Source organism: Octodon degus, unplaced genomic scaffold, assembly GCF_000260255.1.
Source record: "Octodon degus isolate 3935 unplaced genomic scaffold, OctDeg1.0 scaffold00038, whole genome shotgun sequence".
NCBI classification, from domain to species: domain Eukaryota; kingdom Metazoa; phylum Chordata; class Mammalia; order Rodentia; family Octodontidae; genus Octodon; species Octodon degus.
The window spans coordinates 478,523-501,349 of NW_004524614.1; the positions used below are offsets into that span (position 1 = coordinate 478,523).

A 22,827-nucleotide genomic window follows, 5' to 3' on the forward strand; every position below is an offset into this window, starting at 1 on the left:
CACATAAGTCCAAAAATAAGAGGGGATTTTTTAGAGAGGGGGATTGCAGGCTGCAACAGCTGAGGGGAGCTAACCTTGGCAGGGCTACCTGGTCTGTGGAGGACCTGTAGTGTTAACAAAGGAGAGTTTTGTGATTGCTTGCTCAGGCTAAAGTCAGGTAGACCTGTTCTTTAGTTTGGGGTTTGGCTCTGCATGGAGCCAATAAGGAGTTTGAGGGCAAGGTGTCTTGGAAACCAAGAGGGAGAGTGTTTTGGGGCAAGGTGCCTGGGAAACTTTGAATCCTGACCTATCACTAAATTTGTGTGACTGCTGTGAAAATTAATAAGTCTGAGGTGTTTGTTTATATTTCAAATCCAGAGACACTATGAAAAACACAAGAGGTTGCCAAAATATATGGTGAGTGTTTGCATTTAAAATTATAGGAAAAGACACACTACTGTTGGTCCCACTCAGAAACTTCCCCTCACTTCAAACACACTGTACCAGCATTTTTGATACTTCCATTCATAAGTCTCTCTGCAAGGTATGATAAGCATATATTGCATGCTGCTGCCAAGTGCCATCCAGCACAAAGACAGGCTTATAAAAACATGATAGTGTATTCTTACCCACCTTAGTCACTGGACCTAGCACTGTACAAGTTGTGGATCTTTCCCAAAGCCAAAATGACCATGGCAAGCAAATGATGTGAAGCACAATTTAGAACAAAGGACATAGAGCCAGCCCTGTCAGTGGAACTAGAGACACAAAAGAGGAATGGGCCAAGTGTGGTCAAACTCAGGGGCAAGATTTTGAGGGGCATTTATAGCAATGCAGCTTTTACTCTAACAGCTTTTTAGTTTAAACATTAGTAACATTTTGTCACTTCTCATTTAGAAAAAAGGTAAAAGGAAATGTATTAAAGGAAAACAGAGCACTTATTTTAGAAGATACTGTAGAATGGTATGTGTGCAACATCATTATGGTTTACAGAGTTATATCTGAACCAAAAGTTATAGTCAAGAAAGTATATTTCCGCAGCAAAATTTGTGATAGCCAAATTTTGGGAACAACCAAAATGTCCATCACCTGAGGAATGGATGAAAAAGACGTGGTATTTTTATGCAATGGAGTATTACTCAGCTAAAAAGAATGATAAACTCGAAGCCTTTATATTTAAGTGGATGCCACTTGAAGATATACTCATAAGCGAAATAAACCAGACACACATGTGTAAATATAATATAGTCTCCCTAATATAAGAACTCAAAAGAAGAAATACAAATAGAAAGGTACAACACAATTAAAAGGAAAGTGAGAGAGGGCCTGCCCCTTAGCTCAGTTCTTTAAGTGGCTGCTTCGACAAAGCAGTCAGGCTCAGGTTGCTGTGGTTCGATCCCCACAACTCAAGCCAGCCAAACCTGCCCTGATGGCATTCAGAGCAAATAAATAAATAAATAAATAATAAATAAATAAATAAATGGAAAGTGAGAACTTGAAGACTGGACAATGAGGAGAGGGCAAGGAGAAAAGCTGGGAACCATGACAGGGGCAAAGCCATCCATGTATATTCATAAGATGGGTAACACAATGATCCTGAGAATCTTCAGCATGTTATTGAAACCAGCAGTTAATTGGTAGGATTTCCACCCTGACTAACTATATTAGCTGCTACCTGTGAACTAAGCAACTGCACTGAAGAAAGCAATGTGTAATGTAGGATCATGCTTGGAATGCCTGTCATTCTGGTCTTCTAAATATGTACTGCTTGTCATGACATACCAATTACTGCCATTCTGTCTCTCAAGTAAATGTTTAAAAAAATAAAAGGATAATAAATGAAAACAAGAGACAAGAAAAAAAGTATCACAGGCAGTCCTGCTATCATGCTGCATATGGTTAGATTTCTAAATTTCTGTGTAAAAATATGCAACTATTCCTATTTTCAAAAATAATTTTTTTTACATTTTTTTCTTCATATTCTGTAGAGATTTAAAATTTAACATATCAATACTCAATGGAAAATACCTGTTCCATGTTATGCCTAAGATGTTTGATATTTAGACAGATAGTGAGGTTAAGCTCAACTGCCTATGTTGTAGGGTAATAATAAGCTTCTCTTCTGGACAGTTAACAACCTAAGCTTGCAGACCAAAAATTAGAGAAAAAGAGAGGCTACATGGACAGCCAACATTCTGGTCCTAGTCTTTCAAGGTCAATGAAGACTCAGCACATAGGAGAACCTGTACTGTAACATCATGTAACTCAGTGGTGTCCCAAATTTTCTGATCAAGGAGAGTATGGGGCCACAGAGGAAAGTGATTGATGATCTAGAGTGTGCCTAAGGATAGTCACATGGAGAGAAAATATTCTCTCTGGATTTTACAGAGAGCAAATGGGTAAAGCAATGGCCATGACTCATCCACATGGCTGACACAAAGGATCTACAAACTGCGATACAGGGTTTCAGGTTAAATCCTGAGGGGATTTGATTGACCTTATCAGATACAAAAGTTACATTTCTTGTTGTATAGATCTTGCTTTATCTTGGTCTTAACCATCCACCAGAAAAGTATAAAAATGAAGTATAAAAAGTAAAACCATATTAATAAGCTGAGCTGTAAGAGGCTCAAGTCAACAACTTCTGACATTGCCAGTCTTACGGAAAACCCACTACTATTATGGACTACTGGACTACATAGGAATATTTTGCTGAATTCATGCACCTACAATATTTAAATGATAATGGAATACCCTTCTCTGATAAAACTAAACAGAAAAGGAAGATGCAAATGAATGACCATTTTGTATCTGTATATTCAAAATAGTGAGGATAGACATACAGCTGCATTCTCTTAATTTAATGAATAGAGAGATTTGTTCTAATAGTGTCTATGGACAGGATATCATGTCTGCATTTTGTACAATGAATAACCACTAAGACAACAATATGCAATGTATTAATTATTGAAACTGTGCTAGTAATCTGTTTTGAAACTATCTCATTGCTATTTGTTTCTCAATAAAATTATTTAAAATAAAAAAAGAAAGTACATTTCCTTTATATCCTTCTACTCCAATTTCCCCAATTTCCACACCATATATGTATCCAGCCTCTATTTTCAGGTTTGTCTTTCTGTTGTTTCCTTCATAAGAATGAGCACATGTGTGTAATTTGTCTTACATCCCTTTTGTATTTCATGAAAGGCAGCTTACAATCAGTAGTTTTTTGCAGTTGATTTTTACTCAACTGCCTTTATCGAAACTTTCCTCATTTGTCTTTTTTTATTTTAGCTACTAATGCTCCATTGTACATATGTACCATGGCTGTTCAACCACTGGACCATAAATGTGATTATTTAGAGTATTCTTTATTTTCTGTGATTATACAGATGGTACAAAATATAAGCATTGTGTATCTTCTTTTGCTGGCAGTGCATGTTCAAGATAGATTTCTAGAAGTTGAATGTTGACATGTGCATGCTCAGTTGTGTTAGGTTTTGCCAGATTTCCCCCTGGAACATTGCAGCAGCTTCAGACCTCTTCTACCCTAAATAAAAGAAGATATATGTCTTTCAGCAGGCTCACCAGGGCAGTGCCTTCTCATTTATTTTGTTTCCAGTATGTTGAGAAATGAAATCTTATTGCTTTCATTTTCATTTTCTAATTGTGAGTGATTTTGAAAGTGTTCATAAGCTTGACATGAAAACAAGTCTTTGCTTATGACTTACAAGTTACAGATGTCGTCTTCTGTGCCTCAGTGGCTCCGAGCGCTCTGTGTTCATGATCTTAGCTCTCTGCCGGGAGGATGCATCACTAATACTCTCACCCAGTTTTCTAGCTGCTATTGAACTACCAGGTATTTCAATGCTTTTATTTTTGATTGGATCTAGTCAGATTCCCAAGATTTCTTTAATTGCTCTGGATTTTTAGACGTGGTTTGAAAGATCTTTCTTACCCAAGATTAAAAAGGAATTGACTCACATTTTTTTCTAGTGTTTAAGTGGCTTAGTTTTCATGAACTTAGATCCCTGATTCATGTGAAGTTTATTTTTGTATTTTGCATGAGATGCAGATCTAATTTTAGCTTTTCCAAATGGTTATCCAATTGTCATGACACTAATTTATTTAAAATTAGTAACTAATCAGTAATTTGAGGTGATAACATATTCATATACTGCCTTTCCATATGTTCTTTACTTTAATTATGGATTTTCTATTTTATTCCACTGTTTTGTTTATCTTTCCCCTAGTACCAGATCCTTCTAAACTATACGCACTTCAGCACTGGCCAGATAGCTCAGTGGACTAAAGCACCTGCTCAGGCAGAGTGAAGGGGCTGGGGTACAATCCCCAGTGTGTCATGCTGGCCCCACCTCTGGGATGCACTGAGACAATGACTGAGACTGGTTGTGGTGGTGCGTGCCTATAATCCCAGTGTTTGGGAGGCTGAAAACAGGAGGATAACTACGAGTCTGATCTGTGTAGTGAGACCCTGTAGACCCTATACTAAATACATAAAAAAGAAGAAAAATAATAAACTGTTGGCACTCCATAATTTGTTTTGTTCTCTAGCAGGGCTGCTCTTCTTTGAGTTTTCTTGTTCCAAACTATTTATACATATTTATTTTTCCATAGTATCATTTACTAATTATATAAAGTAGTTTCCTGGCCTTATTACTGAATCATATAAAAGTTATAGATTGAGTGCAGAAGGAATAATGTATTGCAATGCTTAGTTGTTCTATCTATGAATATGAGGTACCTTTCTATTTATTCAAGTGACTTTTAGGAGTATGCCAAATTTTTCCTCATATATATTTTACACATATCTTATTAAATGAATTTCTAAATTGTCAGTAATCTTTGTTATTGTTACAAATGATTTTTGTTATGCATTTTAAGTTTGTATATATGAAAGTTATTATGGTATGCTCATTTTTTTGTCCTCTTATTTTGCTGAGTGTGTTTTTTCTTGTATTTATGGGCTAAGTTACTTTTATTGGTTTTTGGGATTTGGCAGATGCATTATATAGTCTACCAGTGCATTAGAGATAATTTTAGTTCTTTGTGCAATCATATGCTTGAATTAATTATGTTAGTACGGTGTACTAATCCCTTTAGTACCATATTAGCTTTCCCTCATCATAATGAAACATTTGACATGGTCTTATTTTGGCAAATATTTCAGCAGGTTCCAGTCTGACATCAGCAACCCCATTGTTCTAGATTTCTTAGAAGTATTCACATCATAATGGGAGTGTATGTGAGGGGCACATTCACATCATGAGCAGGGAAACTGGGACCAAAAGGCTGGACTCCCACAGTCCCCTTCACAGGCTACCCTCAAATGCCCTAGGACTACCCACTGAGTTTCTTTCCTAAGTTCCACAGTACCTCATGATGCTATTGCCCCGGGAACCAGACCTTTTCTATGCACCATGGGGGGCATTCAGCATCCAACTATGGCAAGTGCATTGCTGAACAGTGGTGAACATAGTGGATAGCCTCATGTAGTCCCAAGCATAGGAACAATCATTTTATTCTTTCTGCACTGGCTTTAGGATTAAGCTACACATTCCTCAGTGCTTGTATTCTTGAATTATTTTTATCAAAACTGCATTGAATTTTGCCAAAGACTTTTCCAAAATCATTGAGTTAATATAATTTATTAGATGTGTTAATGACATGTTGTGGTATTAATCACTTTCTTATATAAACTTGTCCTTGGCTGCCTCAACTTTGATATTATTTTGTCTTCAAAAACTGTGGTCAGCAACTTAGCTCTTACATAGCCCAGTTCTCAACAGCTAATGGTGCCCATTCTGGTCCAATAAGGTTATAACTGAATGTGGACTCAAATAGTCAGTTGTCCTAAAGTCAATGTGCCAATGTCCTACTTCAGCAAAAGCATCAAGTGCCTTGAAGCCTGGTGGTCAGCCTGGGGCTTAAAAGCTTTGTCAAGTATGTCACAGGACAATGACAGGATCCAATGACCTGGGTTAAGACTTCTATTGCCATATAAAAAGAAGGGCTTAGTTATGTCTGGCAGTCCTTAGGCTAGGGCCTGAGTCAAAGCCACTTTGATCTGTTCAAATGTTTTCTTCTGCTCAGCTTCCCAGAGGAAATGTTCCTTTTCTCTATGCTTTGTGGTTTTGAAAAGGGACTTGCCCAATAATGAGAAATTTGGAATCCAGACCTGACAAAATCCTATTGCCCCCAGAAGGTGTCTTACTTGATGCTGAGTGGTTCAGATTGTGAGAGCACAAATAGCTTGTTTCCAGTCTATGCCCAAGTGACATTTCCCTTGTGTCACTATAGTGCTAAATACCTGAGCTTTTCTTAGCAAATTTGTGTCTTTTTCTTGGATATCTTACAGGCTGCTCTCCAAAATAAGTGGAAGAGGGCTTTGGTTCCTCTCAGGCTGAAGCTGCCAGAATGGAGTCATCTACATATTGTAGCAAGATGTAATTGCCCTGTGGTATGATAAAAGCTTTGAGATCTGTAGCTAGCACCTCTCCAAATATTGTAGGGGAATTTTTGAACCCTTGGAGAAGCCTAGTCCAGGTTAGCTGTTCCCTTATGTTTATGATGGTATCCTGCCATTGAAATGTAAAGATGGGCTGACTAACTGATGCCAGGTACAGATACAAAAAGCATCCTTTCAAGTCTAAGCAGGTAAACCAGGCAGTGCTTATTGAAATGAGTCCCATAAATGTTTATAGATTTGACACCATTGAGTGAATAGCCTCAGTAGCTTGATTTATAGCATGATAATCCTGAACTGGTTTATGTTCATTGGTCTAGGGCTTATGTATAGGCAAAAGCAGGTTTTCTGAGAGGACTGGAGTCCAATTAAGATTTCATTATCAAGAGCCATTTCAAATGTCTTTGAATGCCTTTTATGGCTTTCTGGAGGAGGTATTGATGAGCTCTAACTGGAGTTGCCCTTGCCTTTAATTCCATTATCACTGGTGTCGATACTTAGCCAACCCTGGGGGAAAGGGTAATCTTCAGTCCATACCCAGGAATCTTATGCACCAACCCAAGTAGCTCACCTATTTCTGGTTTTCTTATTGGGTCCCTTGCTGTTTTGTATTAACTCCTCTCACTACTGTCAAAGTAGGTTCCTCTTTGTCTCTCATGTTGGGCACAGTTTAAGCCATAAGGGCTTTGAAATATGCTGACAGACAGGTTTGAAGATGTGCAGATCAAATTGGAACCACACTGAATTCTAGCCTATTAGGGAAATTGTTCTGGATGTCCTTTCTGCTGTCCTCTATTTCCATTTACCACTCAATATAACCTTCTGATCATCCCCCTATATATTATCCCCAGAGTAGGCCACCAAAGACAGCCAATCAGTTTCATAAAGTGTCCTCAACCTCTAGGGGCATAATTTTACTCCACATTCCTCCATATGATCTTTTAAAATGCTCTTTAGGATACATTTTTTAAAGCAATTTTTGTTTTTGTTTTTCTTTTTGTTTTATTTTGTTTTGTTTTTTGTATTTAGTACAGGGTCTCACTACATAGATCAACTTGTAGTGATTTTCTTTGCAGCTTCCCAAGGGCTGGGATTATAGGCCTGCACCACCACACCATCTCAGTTGCTGTCTCAGCATGCCCCAGGGATGGAGCCAGCACAGCACACTGAGGATCAAACCCTGGTCCTTGCATCTACCTAAGCAGGTGCTTGGGTCTGCTGAGCTATCTGCCCAGCCCTAGGATACATTCTAATGGTATGGTTTTTGACAGTTTTTCTCTCGTATGTAAGCCTTTCCATTTTTTCATCATGTCTCCTTTTGTCTCTCTCATTTAGTAGAAAAGTTCTACAATGAATTTAGCTGTGGCTGCTTGGATTTTAAAATGTCATTTTCACCCTTTTTCTCTCATTTTTTCTCAGTTGTTACGTTGTAAATTTAACTGACTGCCAACAGACTTGAAATGGTGTTCTTATCTTAAACTAACAGAAAACATAGGAAAGAGCAAGTTAACCCATAAATTGTAATTCAAGAATTTGAAATGTACAAGAAATGCTTTAAACACTGAAATTAATCAACACATCTTTGGAAACAGAAGTACATTTATGAATTAGGTAAAATCTATCATTTGATTGTTCCTGTGAAACTTTCTTAGACTCAGTAAGACCTTCAGCACCAGGATGGAGTTCCACTGTGCACTTTCACTTTTTGCTCACTTTGAAGTGAAAAGAAGATCCATGCTTTTGCCTTCCAACCTCAGTAGGCACAGCATACCCTAAGTCTTTCAGTGTTACGCTTTCTGTTTCAGCAGCCAGATCGGCCAGGGGCTCAGGCATCTTTTAATCTCCGTCCCCAGCTGAATCCAGGTGACCTCAGATTCACAAACTTCACTTTGCTCACTCACACACAATTATATATTTTCCTCACACCACTCAGACTCACACACTTTGTTCTGCTCACACATTCATATACCTCCCTTTCCCATGATGGTTTTCATGTAGGTGCCAGATTCCCGAACGTCTCCCTGTATAGATCATTCCTACTATTCTAACACTCCCTGCTAACAGTATACCACTCCTGTCTTGTGACTCTTCCTCCTAGCTGTGGATCGCTCCCACATTTCCTATTGGGGGTGCGGTTTTAGCTTGACTCCTTTCAAGTCTGGCTACCTGTACACCTGTTTGCAAACTGCTCTCACTGCAGACCTGTCATGCAAGTTGATAAGAGGGCAGTTCTCACCAAGGGCCTCCCCAGAATTCTAACTTGGATTGTGGGTTTCATCCTATTTAGTTCAACCATGAGCCTCTCTCACAGTGGGCCACTCCCACATCCATAGCACCCCTTATAAGCCAAATCTCATTGCAGTCCACTCCTGCACGTAATGCTGGTACAGACTGATTTTAGTCTGGATCAGATTACTGGTGCAACCCTTCTGTCCTAATGGGATGGGTTTTGCCCCTTGGGCCCCTTACCTCACCACAGATATATTGCATGTTCTTCTAGAGTTGTCCTGTCCTTCCTTAGGTTCCATTGGTACTGGTAGGAAAGGGGATGTTCCTGGGATGTGGGAGAACTAGTTGCTTCTCTGATCTAAGCTTTACTCCATAGCACCAGAGGCAGGTCCTCCCTACCTCACAAGCCCCCAGCCCACAGGCAAAAGGAGGCAGCAAACCTGTCATTTCTAGTTCCCTTTGTAGTTACCATAAAACGTTGCAGAATTTCCAAGAAACTGAGACACCAGGAAGGATTATAGGAGGACTTTATTAGTGTCAACCCATCCATTAGGATGCTGTAAAGCTTGTTCATAACCACATTTGTTAGTTTTATTGATGATGGGCTCCAGTATTGCACCTCTAAGGGAGAAGATCCCCATGACAGAATTGCTGAAGTGAAGTGTCTCCCTTACCAGTGGAAAAAAATTCAGGGCTTCATGAGAAAGCACAAGTCTGCATTCCTGAGGGAGGTGCTGCCCAAAGAGTTGCTTGTCTGAGATGTTTCATTTCTTTCCGAGCTCTGCTTTGTAGTATATTACTTTGGGGGTGGTTTTGTGTGTGTGTGTTTTAAAAATTTTTTAAAGAATACAAAGTAATGGTAGAAAAAACAGTATAAGAAAGAATACAAAATTTCACTAAACAAATAAGTAGGAATTCAACAATTGTTTCTGTATTAGATGATGCTTATTTCAAATTAGTTGCCCATATTACCAAATATAAACATGCAAGATTCATTTAAACAATAAAAAAACCCAATAAGTTATAAGAAATTCAAAAGAGGGAAAAAAATTTTGAGAATTATCTGCTCCTTTCAAAAATCCAGCAGAGCGGGCCTGCTGGTTAGTTCAGTTCTTTCTTTCTTTCTTTCTTTCTTTCTTTCTTTCTTTCTTTCCTTCCTTCTTTCTTTTTCCATAATTTTATTGAGAAACAAATAGCAATGAGAGAGCTTCAAATCAAATTGGTAGGACAGTTTCAATAATTAACACATTGCATACATTCCTCCCAGTGGTTAATTGCTATACAAGATGTGGACATGATATCCTATCTACAAACTCCATTAGAACAAATCCCTCTATTCATTAAGAGAATGTAACTATATATCTATCCTAACCACTTTGAATACACAGATACAAAATGGACATTCATCTGTATACCATTTTTTGGTTAAGTTCCGTTTTTTTAATATTATAGCTGTGTAAACTCAGCAAAATATTCTAAAAGAGTCCAGTAGCCCATAATAGTATTGGGTCTTCTGCTTGACTGGAAATGTCAGAAATTGTTGACCTGAGTCCCCTACAGCTCAACATAACAGCATGGCTTTACTTCTTATATTTCGTTTTTATACTTTTCTTCTGGATGGTAAAGACCAAGGTAAAGCAGGACCTATGCAACAAGAGTTGTAGCTTTTGGGTCTGATAAGGTCAGTGAAATCCCCTCAGGATTCATCCTGAGATCCTGTACCTCAGACTGTAGAACCTTTGTCAGTGTCAGCCATGTGGATGAGTCATGGCCATTGCTTGGCCAATGTGCTCTCTAGCAGTTAATTGGAAAGATTCTCACCCTGACTAATTATATATACTGATACTTTTGATCTAAGCAACTGCATTGCAGATTGTAATCTGTAATAGTAGTTTCATGGTTGGAGTGCCTAGCTCAGTTGTTTCAACACCTGCTCATGCAAATGCAATCAGGTACAGGGTACTGCAGTTCACCCCACCTCTGCCTACCTTACCAGACCTGCACTTAAGGCAGCCTGAGTCAATAAAAAATAGATAGCCTAGTAGAATAAGTGCTTTCCTGGCAAGCACAAGGGCCTGAGTTCAATCCCCAGTTCCGCAAAAAATAAAGAAATATAAATAAAAATTAAAGAGAATAATAAATTTCTTCTCAATTTATAGACTGGTTGTGGTGGCATGCGCCTGTAATCCCAGCATTTGAGAGGCTGTAAACAGGAAAAATCTCCATGAGTTTAATCTAGTAGTGAGACCCTGAACACCCTGTAGACCCTTCACTAAAATATACACCAAAAAACTAGTAGAACTCAGTAATACAATTATCCAAACCATTCTGTATATATACCTAAATATATTTTCCCTTCTTTCATTTGTCATTTTCCTCATCTCAGTTTTTCCTTCCCATTGAACAAATTGTTTCCTTTCACAGTATCTGTTGTACCTTTGATATTTTTCACTACTCCTTCAGGTTCTCACACTAGCAAGATAGCATGACGTTTGCACATATGGATCTGATTTCACTTACCAGTATATTCTCTAGCAGCCTTCATTTATCTACAAAAGCTTGAATTTATCTTTTTCTATTGCTGAATAATACTCCTTAGTATCAAACTACCATATCTTTTTTATCCATTCCTCAGTTGATGGGACATTTGGGTTGTTTCCAAGATTTAGCTATGAAAAGTTGCACCGTTATAAACATGGGTGCACATATATTTCTGTGGTATATTGATTTCAGTTCTTTTGGAAAAATACTTAGGAGGGGAATAGCTGGCTCGAATGGAACCTCCAATACCAGATTTTTAAGGATTCTGTTTCTTTGTGGTTCTATTTAGAATTAATGCTGGTTAATGATTTCCTTTGTGTGTTTTGTTTTTTCTCCTTGTGTAGGCATTCATGTTCAAATTGTGTCTTAAAGTACTTTTGATACTCTGGAATATTTTCTTTGATAAGGATATCAGAGACTGAACCCATAACCTTGCATTGAGCTATATCCTCAGCACTTTATCAATTTTTTTGAGACAATGTCTCATTAAGACCCTAAATTGCATGAGTGAGGCTTGAACTTAAGATCATCTTGCCTCATCCTCCCAGAGTGCTGTGATAACAAGTGTGCACTTCGACAATCTAGTCTTTGTGGATTTGTTAGAATTCCTTTGTAAGGTCATCTGTGCTCATGGGGGGTTTTGAGAAATAGCTCTTAAATAAATTTTTTCATTCTTTTAATACTGGTGTTTAAATTTTCTAAATTAATGAGGTCAATTTAAATAGCCTCTGTTTCCTTATGAAATTATCTTTTTCTTTTAGGTCTTCAAAATTTTCTCATTTTGTTTTATTTTCTTTTTTAAATTTTAAGATAGGATCTTCAGTCACTAAGTTGTACAGGCTGGGCTAGAACTTGTGATCTTCTTGCCTCAGCTTCTCAGAATACTAGACTAACAGCTATGCTGCCATATTGGGCTATAACAGGTCTTTTGTAAGGTTTCATTCTCTGTTAATAACTGCTTTTACCTTTACTATGTCCTTCTTTGGATTTATTTTGTTGGTCTTTTTCAGGTTTTTGAATTAGGAACATAGTACATACTTTTATTGACAAAGATATTTAGTACAATGTCTTAAAAATTACAGTGTCTTCAGTTTCATAATTTTGTAATTTCTGTTTGTAGTTCACCCAGAAGTTAATTAAGACGATATGTTTACATTTGTGAGTAGCTTGATCTTTTAGCTTTTGTTTTTGTTAGCAAATTCTAGTTTATGTCATTGTGCTCAGGGATGCTTTTGAATTATAGAAGTTGCCAATATTTTATTTGTGACCAAACAAAAACCAAACTACATGGGAACTTCAAAAAATCAACAACTGGGATGTCCGTGAACTCTCCACATACCCCTATGTCTTTAAGAATTCTACCTACTTTCTCTTCCAGTAGATTTAGTGTTTCTGTTTTAATATTTAAATATTTAATCCATTTTGACTGTACTTTAGTGCATGTTGATAGACATGGGTCTAGTTTTAGTCTTCAGCATGTGGAAAGCAAGTTTTTCCAGCACTATTTATTAATTAAAGAGGTTTTCTTCCAGTGAACATATTTGGCCCTTTGTCAAAAATGATAGCTGAGTGTGTTTATATTTGTGTTTGCATCTTCTAATCTGTTCCATTGATCTTTGGATCTGGTTTTATTGCCAGTACCATGCTGATTTTGTCACAATAGCTATGTAGTATAATTTCAACTCAGAAATTGTGATGCTTCCTGCCTTTCCTTTGTTACCCAAGATTGCTTTTGTTACTCTAGGTCTCTTCTTCTTCTAGGTGAATTTCAGGAACTGTCTCAGTTACTGTTCTCTTGTTGCTGGGACAAACACCTGACACCCAAAATGAAGGAAGGAAAGGTTTATTTAGTCACAGTCTGTGGAGTTTCAGTCTATACTCAGCTGATTCCAAGGCAGGGTGGCACATGGCAGAGAGCACACGTTCATGGAAGCAAAAATCAGACAGCAAAGGGAGTGGCAGAAGCTCAGGCAGTTAGCTAGCCTCTCACCCCTCCTTACACTGTAATGCAAGTCATGTGCCCAAGGGCAAGTGTAGCATCCACACCCACAATAATCAATCACAAACTGTAGAAGCTACCCCATGATTATATGAGGATTTGGGGGGATAACTAGACACAAACCATAACAGAAATGTTTTCTCTAGTTCTGTGTGATATACTAATGGTGTTTTAATTGAGATTGCATTGAATCTGTATAACAGTTTCGGGAGGATGATCATTTTTACATTGTTGGTTCTTCCTATCTGAAAGCAAGGAATATCTTTGCATTTTCTGAAATCCTCTTCAATCTCTCTTCAGAGTACTATAATTTTCACTGTATATATTTTTTACTTCCTTTTCTAGATTAATTCATAAGTATTTCATTTTGGAAGTATGTTATTATAAAAAGCATGGTTTCCCTAATTTTTTTCTGAGTGCATTCATTTTGTGTACAGAAATGCTACTGATTTTTGAGTGTTGACCTTGTATCTTGCTATGCCACTGAATTTTGATATTAAATCTATAAGTCTCCTGGTGGGGTTTTGGGGTCTTCTGTGTAGAGTATCATGACATTTGCAAATAATGATAATTTTACTTCTTTCTTTTCAATCATTATCCCATTTATTTCTCTTTCTTATCTAATTATTCTAGCTAATGTTTCCAGAATCATATGGAACAGGATTGGTGACAATGCACATTCTTGTCTTGTTCCCCATTTTAAAGTAAGGGTTTTCAGTTTTTTCCATTTAGTATGATGTTGGTTATATGTTTCTCATAGATGGCTTTTATCAGGTTGAGGTAAAAACCATCTATTATGCTTTTCTTTTGTATTTTTATCATGAGTGAGTTTTAGAGTTTGTCAAAAGCTTTTTCTGCATCTATTGAGATCATCATGTGATTTTTGTCTTTGGCTCTGTTTATGTGCTATATATTACATTTATTGACCTACATATATTGAACAATCCCTGCATTCCTGGGATGAATCCTACTTGGTTGTGATGTATAACCTTCTTGATGATTTGCTACATTGTTTCCTAGTATTTTATTAAGGATTTTTTTATTCTCTGTTAATCAGGTAGATGGGCCTGTAGTTGTCTTTTTTGGTTGGGTCTTTCTCTGGTTTTGGTATCCAAATAATACCTGCCTTTAGAAATGAGTTAGGGACAATTGCTTCGCTTTCAATTTCAAAAGTTTGAGAAGAGTTGGCATTAAATCTTCTCTGAATTTCTAGTAGAATTCAGCTGAGACTCCATCAGGCCCTCCAGTTCAATAGATGTTCTTTAGAGCTGTCCATTATGTTTTTAGATCTACCTTATTTTGTATTCACCTTGGTCTTAGACTAGAAGTAGTGTTGAGTCTAGCATTACCAATATGTTCTGCCTATGCATTCTCACATCATACTTTTTGTTTCATAAAGGTGGTTACTGAGATATTTGGGGGATAAATATTTCCCTATTGATATTAGTGATGTAGATTGTGACTTAGCATTAAAAGTATCCTTTTGTCATGTTTAATCCTTTTACTTGAATCCTACTTTTTCTGTCTGATACTTTGATTTCCATCTCAGCTTCATTCTACATCCATTTCCTGCAGTGCTTTTGCTCTACCTGTCCTTTCCTTCCTTTCCATCCCCTTCTTTTCTTTCCCTTCCCTTCCCTCCCCTTACACTCACTAACACCATTTCTCTGTCTTCTTTCTGGGTTTCTTAGGGAACTTTGTTCCCATGAAGCCTGTGTTGGAGCAGGGAGTAGGGCATGAGCTTTAGTTCTCTTTTGACTCAATTATTTGGCTACTTCTCTTTAAGCACTGATGAGGGTGCACTTTTCATAGAAGTTTTATAACTATGAAAGTTGTTCCACATACTTTAGGGAAGAAATTTTGGGAGGTTAATTATTGTATAGCCACCATAGTCTTCAGCTACCCCAAAATACATAATTTTCCAATTTAATGAAAACATCTCTATAGCATTAATGGTTATGTAATATTTCAAGGAATTAGTATGTATAAGAACTTGAATAAACAATATTCAAATAGTGGACATAGCTTTTCCCCACAGTTAATGCCACAATTCTTAATTCCATCTAGATTTATAGGCTTAGAAGATGTTCAATAAATATTTGTTGAATAAACAAGGGAAGGAACAAAAGGTTTGTAGAATGGGATAGACTGACATACCAATCTAAAATTGGAATAAACTCCAAAGGATGAGGTGGGACAAGGTATCTTACTGGAGTGGTTGGAGCTCAGGGACAGGACTGAGCCAACATCTTAAGGAATATATTTGATCTCAGAGAGGACTAGGAAGAAGAAATGAATCCCAGACTTAACAGCTGAGACAGATGACACAACTAAGCAGGGCAAGAATAAGCAAAGGGGTTTTTCCAACTAAGCTTCTGAGATCAGGGTTAGAGCCTTTGCCTAGTCACTCTAAGCTCAGGACCTCATGTGCATGGGTGGCGCAGTGCTCTGTAGAAAAATGGTGTTAGACTAAACAGGTGTTAAGAATAATTCACACCAAGTAAAACAAAGCTTTACTGTTTCTATACTCATACCACATACAGAGAGAGAGAGAGAAAGAATTGTTGAACCAAAGATCTCAAGATGGCAAGAGAAGGCCAAGAAGCATGGAGTAATAGGCTGGCTTAGAAGTATAAACTGAAAGCAAATAAATTGTTTTAAACTTTACATTGGTCGTTTGTGATGCTAGGTTTCCAAATGGCAGAAGGTTAGCTAAAATTTATCATTTTTAACCATTTTTGTAAAGCTGTCTTAAGTTTTGTTCATGATTGTTAGAGGCATTTAAGGAAAAATAACCTAAATTTTTCTTATGGCATCTCTGGCTTTGTCTATTGAAGGAGTTCGCAAAGCTGAAATCTATTTTATTTTATTGTAACATAAGAAAGAGTCATTAGTTGTCAGGGTTATACAGTGCTACTAAATAATAAAAGATTATACCAAAACGTAGTAGAGCAAACTTCACCACTTTGATCCAGTCCTTTCTTTACAAAACCATCTCTATAGCTGCAGAATACACATTTCCTTTTGATAAAGGACTCTGTTCTACTTCTTTTCAAATGCTATTATCTGAAATTAAAGATGTAACAAGAAAAAAGTTGCTAGTGAAGCTTATTGTAGGTAAGAAATTTGGCATTTTCACTAGAAAAACCCTTAAGTCATTTTCACAAATATAATTAATTAGATCATAAAACCATTTACTTTCCCTCTTGTGAAAAATTTTTCATTAAAAGTGATACTGTCCTCAACATTATTGAAAATAGTAATTTTCTGAGTAGCAATGTGGAGTATTTCTTTCTTAAAGACCTCTTCTGCAAAACATAATTACTTACTAAACTCTAGTCAATGTCCAACAAGATTACAAAACTGGCAGAATACTAGCAAAAGTTAAAAGATTAAACACTATAATGGTAGGCTTGTTATCACTTGAAGAACAGTGAAATTTCCTCAGCGGTGGAAACCACTTAAACTGAGATGAAAATGCAACTTCATGCACCTATGTGCCTTCCTCAGGCCCCCTCCTCCCCCTGCAGTGCCTACCTTTCTTCCTCAGGGAATCCTGGACTTGCTCTGCAGGTCAGCTGGGCAGAAGTCCTCCAAATGCTAGTCTTGGCTCAGAGGACTCCCATCTTGACTTCCATCAAATGCTACCCCTGCCTTTTCACAGCACTTATCTAATTATCATGAAACTAAGTTTATTTGCTTGTCTCACTAGTGAACCATGAACTCCGACAAGTTGTGAGCTAGCACAGAATCTTTTTTTTTTTTCTGCTTTTTTTTTTAGCATTCTTTTTATTATTTTTTTTATTTTTTTTCTACAGTTTTATTGATAAACATATAGCAATGAGACAGTTTCAAATCAAATCGGAAGTACAGTTTCAACAAATAATACACTGCATATATTCTTCTTAGTGGTTAATTGCTGTACAAGATGCGGACTTGTGATCCTATTTACAAACACCATGAGAACAAATCATTCCAGTCATTAAGACAATGCAACTATATATCTACCCCAACCACTTTGAATACACAGATACAGAATGGACATTCATCGGTGTACCCCATTTTTCCTAAGTTCCGTTACTGAATATTATAGCTGTGTAAACTCAGCAAAATATTCTAAAAGAGTCCAGTAGCCCATAATAGCATTGGGTCTTCTGTTTAACTGGCAATGTCAGAAATTATTGACCTGAGTCCCCCACAGCTTAACTTAACAGCATGGCTTTATTTCTTATATTTCATCTTCATACTTTTCTACTGGATGGTTAAGACCAAGGTAAAGCAGGACCTGTGCAACAAGAGTTGTAGCTTTTTGGTCTGAGAAGGTCAATGAAATGCCCTCAGGATTTGTCCTGAGATCCTGTACCTCAGATTGTAGAACCTTTATCAGTAGCACAGAATCTTGTGCATAAAAACATGCAATAATTTGTGTGAATAGAACACAGACTCATTTTGTTTTCTTGATTAAGTGTTCGTATTGCTTTGCCACTTGTACATAGGATATAAATAGACTAGTTCATTGAATAGTTGATCCATGTATATGAAATAATTGTTATAGAACAAATTAGCTACTTAAGAGTAAGGTTAACCTCTTATACTTACCAAACCCTCCATATGATCTGGCATTTGAACCTTCAGTCAACAAAATAGAGAACTAATTATTAAGAAATAATTTCGGTTATTTCTTCTGTTTGACAATTATCACCATATTCAGTATTCAATGCAAATCAAGATTTATTTAGTAAATATTTAAGATATATTAGTGGCCAAGGGCTAAGAAACAGTAATCCTATAGTGAAAATATATATAGTTATCAAAAAAAAATAAATCCTGGCCTTTTCAAAGGAAAAGAAATAGGGAAAAGTGAGCTAAAGGTTCTAATTCCCTTTCTGACCAAAAATATGTATTTATGTATTTAAGAACCATTGGGAAATGTTGAAGTATGGATTAGTAAAATTTTATAAGATTACTTCAGTTGCCAAGTCCAAGACTGTTTAAAACATTAATTGAAAAGCTTATTTATTCCAGGTACCAATAATTTTTCACAAACCTCACATTTCATCATGCAAACTCCTGAGTTGATCAACACCCAAAAGAATACAAATGTAATTGTCAGTAGGACCATTTTAAAGACATTCCTCATTTAGCAACCAAGCTACATTTCTGCAAACTTGGTTGTTAAATAATTTGGTCACTAAATGAAGAGTTGTATATAGTGTGTACATTACAATATTCAGAACAAAAAAATGATCAAAGGAAACTCCAATCTGACGACTTTGTATGTCCATAACATGCCACAAACTGCAGCACTGCACTCCACAGTATGATCAGCGGAAGTCACCCTGGTGTACCATAGAAGAAGTCACCATAAGACTGCCCGCTGCTCAGGTTTCTGCATCATAAATCTGAATAGCTCATTATAACTCCAAACAGCACACACTGGTTGTACATCTGAACAGTCATGAAGTATGTAGGTTCTTCAACAAAGAATGTCAGTATTACTTTCATCAAACTTTGAAAATATTAAAAAAATTGGGCCAGGGAGATAGCTCGGTGGTCTAAGTGCCTGCCTGGCAAGTGAACAGACCCAGGTTCAATTCCCAGGACGACATGCCATGGCATCCCTTGCAGAGCCAGCCACCAAAACCAGGTATGGTGGTGCACACCTATAATCCCAGTGCTGGGGAGACTGAGACAAGAGGATCACTGTGAGTCTGAGGTGCATAGCAAGACCATATACCAAATAATTAAATGAATAAATTTTTTTAAAATTAAAAATTTAGTGTAATTTTAAAAAATATGAAAAAAATCAACTTTTAAATAATATATTCATGCATCTATTTAACAAAAACTAACACATCTGAAAGATTTTTTTTTTTTGGATTTTAATAGTATGGTTTATTATAATAGACTTACACATTTTAATCTCAAACATCAAATGTTCACAGCTAATTGGGAAAATCCTTGGATTTCAGAAAAGTATTCTACTTGACAATATGCAATTAGCATAAGTGTGCTTAGCGTGCTTGAGCCTGGTTTGAACCCCAGAACTATAAACACTGGTATCTTGAGGCCATATTCAGAATCCATTTATCCTTCACTTGAGCTATAGGGAAAGTGGTAACTGTTAAAAGCAAGACGGAAACAAAACAAAGACCTTTAATTTCCCAATTTCAATGTTTCCTGTGGATTAAAGAGCTGCTTAAGAGGCATGTAAATCTACCCACCCAACATTTTTCACATAAACCTCACACGCAAAATTTAATATTTGATCCTTGTCCATGTATTTTCAGTCAGATCTGGCATGTACTCTTCAACATCTCCATAAAATGAGACACCTCCTCTTCGTATATTTTCTGCTGAGGTTTAATCTAGTTAATGTGAATGTACTAAGTCTGTGATCTTCATTTGCTTTCTCTCAAAAAGTTAAAGCTATGGATTACTACCCGTTTTATTCCAAGATTGCAAACTTTTGAAGTATGTTTTCTTCCCACTAATAATCTGGTTATAATAAATGAGCAGAAGAAATACTTCTAGTGATCACTGTTGGTCTGTTGCTTGCCAAAATTTTACTATTTGAGGGATAATAAACAGAACAGAAGCCAAAGAAGTATGAACTTTGTTGGAGTCACCACACAAGATGGGCAACAGAGCCGCCAGTGGTCCACAAAGCAGAATGCGTAAGTTTTGTGACTACTGCAATGCGCACCTCACCCATGACTCTCTGTCTGTGAGAAAGACACACTGCAGTGGTAGGAAACATAAAGAGAATGTCAAAGACTACTACCAGAAATGGATGGAAGAGCAAGCTCAGAGCCTGATTGACAAAACAATGTCTGCATTTCAACAAGGAAAGATACCTCCCACTCCATTCTCTGTTCCTCCCTCCCCCAGCAGGGGCTATGATCCCACCTCTACCCACCTCTCCCATGATGCCAATGATGGGGCCCCCTCCTCCCGGGATGAAGCCCGTGGGAACTGCTCCTGAAATGAGGCCATATGCCAGTGATGCCTGGGCCTCCAACCTCTGGCTTGGCCCATGATGGTGACCAGTTGGCCAGGAATGACTCAACCAGACAAATAAAGTGGAGGGGCAGCCTCTCTGTATGAGTTTTATATTATTTATTCTGCTTCACCAGGGGATCATGGTGCTGTGACTCGGCATTTTCTAACAGTGTGAATGACAAGACTTGCTCTCCTTTCCTATCAAATAATAGTTTTGAAGGGAGAAGTATGACAAACAAAACCGCAAAAAGTACAGTTTCATTTGTATTGTGAGATATGAAAATAAACTTGTAAGATCTTTTAGTTAAAAAAAAAATACAAGATAGTTTTTCTCTGGAAAAATTTGCACCTGTTTCTTCAAGAAAAGAAATTAACGGTAATTCCTTTATATTGGTTTATTTCCTATACTCTTATAACAAAAGCTTAACACAGAAGCAGTTGCTTGATGAATAAGTTTATTAGTCTTTATCTGAAAAATATTCATAGAAATTTGGTTTAATGCTCAGCAGCCCACTCCTGAGCTCTGAGGAAGCTTGCCTATTTTTGAGCTACCCAATCTTTTTTCTGGGCAAGGGACATTTTGGGACAGTTCTAAGTTCAAACTGAGTTTCTTTCTAAATTCTCTCTTCAGCTTCTTTTCATAGACTGGATTCTCTCTTATAGCAGTATGAGCTTTCTTATACATCTCCTCCATCACGTCTAGAGTTAGTTACATTGTTCTTTATGTACTGAGAGAACTGTTTCTTGTAAGCATCTTCATCTTCTTTCATTAGGTAATGCATATAATCTGCAACATTCTGACCCATGATGTGCTTCCAATGTACTTCAGCATTGAACTCCTTGCTTTCAGAATCATAACCAGGGAATCATTTGATGCTGTGAGGGATAGATAAGCCCACATCCACAGCACCCTTTAGGGTTCCAAAAGCTTTATTGCCAGTTGTAGTTCTGGCAAGGCCTGCATCCAAATAGCAGGCGAAGGCACCAGGTTGATCATCAATGCCTTCCACATTGTATTCGTCTCCAGTCACCTCCACCTGGCCTTCATAGATCTTATCCATGCCAAACCTCTTGAGAAGCCTGCAGACCAGCAGCAGGCCAAATATGTTACAGCATAATTTGTTAGGCCAACTTTCACACCATATTTTGGTAGTTCATGTGCATGTGCCACACAGACTATCATATCCCCTTCTATACAGGCATAAGCAATCTGACAAATGATATCTGTTAGTTACACAAACTATCATCCTGTATTTAGGTGTGTTGTACTTTTTTTGCCCTGCATTATCAAGTGTTTCCTAGTATACAAATCAGTTGTGCCCTCTCGTTGTCTTCTAAACTTCACCTGGTGTCTCTTAAAGAGATTCTTGACAACTTTAACAAAAACCCACTCTGTGTAATATAGATCCACGTCTGTGGCTCCACATAGTTCTGCAGGCCCAGCAGCACCATAGGGGTAAAAAAATGATTAATTTTAATTAGAAATGTAAATTCAAAATATTCAAAAATTAATCAGAGATTCAGTAATAACAGATTTTGGTAACAAAAACTGGTGACAAGTCATTAGTGTTCAGTTACTAGATGACATGCCATGTATAAAAATAAGCATCTTAACAACACTGCATATGGTAAACACTTTGGAATAAATTACTTTAATCTATTTAATCTTTTAGGTCCCAAAATGGTAGAGGTCCAGAATCAGCAGTTTCAGATCAACTCGAAAGATGGCAAGCCGCTGTTTACTGTAGATGAAAAGGAAGTTGTAGTTGGCACAGATAAGCTTCGAGTAACTGGTAGGTATCAACATTTTCTTTGCATTATTTCTTTTATAGTTTTTATATTCTTCTAGAAAAAGGGCCGGCAAGATAGTTCAACACACTAAGGCTGTGTGCTGTTTAGGCAAGCACAGGGGCCAGGGTTCAATCCCTGGCACCACATGCTGCACCGGCCTCGCCTTCAGGCACACTGAACTGGTGATGGAGTCCAAGCGTGGTAGCACATGCCTGTAATCCCAGCACCAGGGAGGCAGAAAACAGGAGGATCACTATGTGTCCAAGCTGCGTAGTGAGATCCTACACACACACACACACACACACACACACACACACACACGAGATAGTATTTATATTTTTCTAGAGGGATATCTTCCTTGCTTTTCTTTACCAACTGTTTTCTTTTACTACATTGCTACCCTTTATCTCTTTTCAATTGGTGTAATACAAAGAATTATCATATAGTTTTCCATCTTTATAACTCTATCTAATTTCCTGTTACTCCAAGTATATTGATCATGTGTGTCCTCTGTACTTCTACAAAACAAAAATAAAAACAAAACATAACGTGTTAAACTAAAAGTGATAGAGACCTCTCCAATACTTCCTTTGCAGACTAAAATATTGTAGAGGAAAAAATTTTAGAAAAAAATTTAAATTCACTTGCTGAACTTCAGTAAAGACAGTTTTTTTTAAATATATTACAGCATTTGTCTACACTGCTCTGAAAAACAATAGCAATATTACTCACTCATACAATATTACTCCTAAATAAAAACAAAATAATATTTCCTGACCCAGGAAGTAAATGCAACCAT

At 37.2% G+C, this 22,827-nt stretch overlaps 1 protein-coding gene across 1 annotated transcript in view; it reads left to right on the forward strand.

Moving 5' to 3' along the window:
* Sgcg (sarcoglycan gamma) overlaps positions 1 to 22,827 on the forward strand; it is a 66,598-nt gene that overhangs the window by 20,409 nt on the left and 23,362 nt on the right. The window contains exon 3 of the mRNA XM_023715049.1: positions 21,911 to 22,030. Coding sequence (XP_023570817.1) covers positions 21,911 to 22,030 — 120 coding nt within the window. The remainder of the gene's footprint in view (positions 1 to 21,910; positions 22,031 to 22,827) is intronic.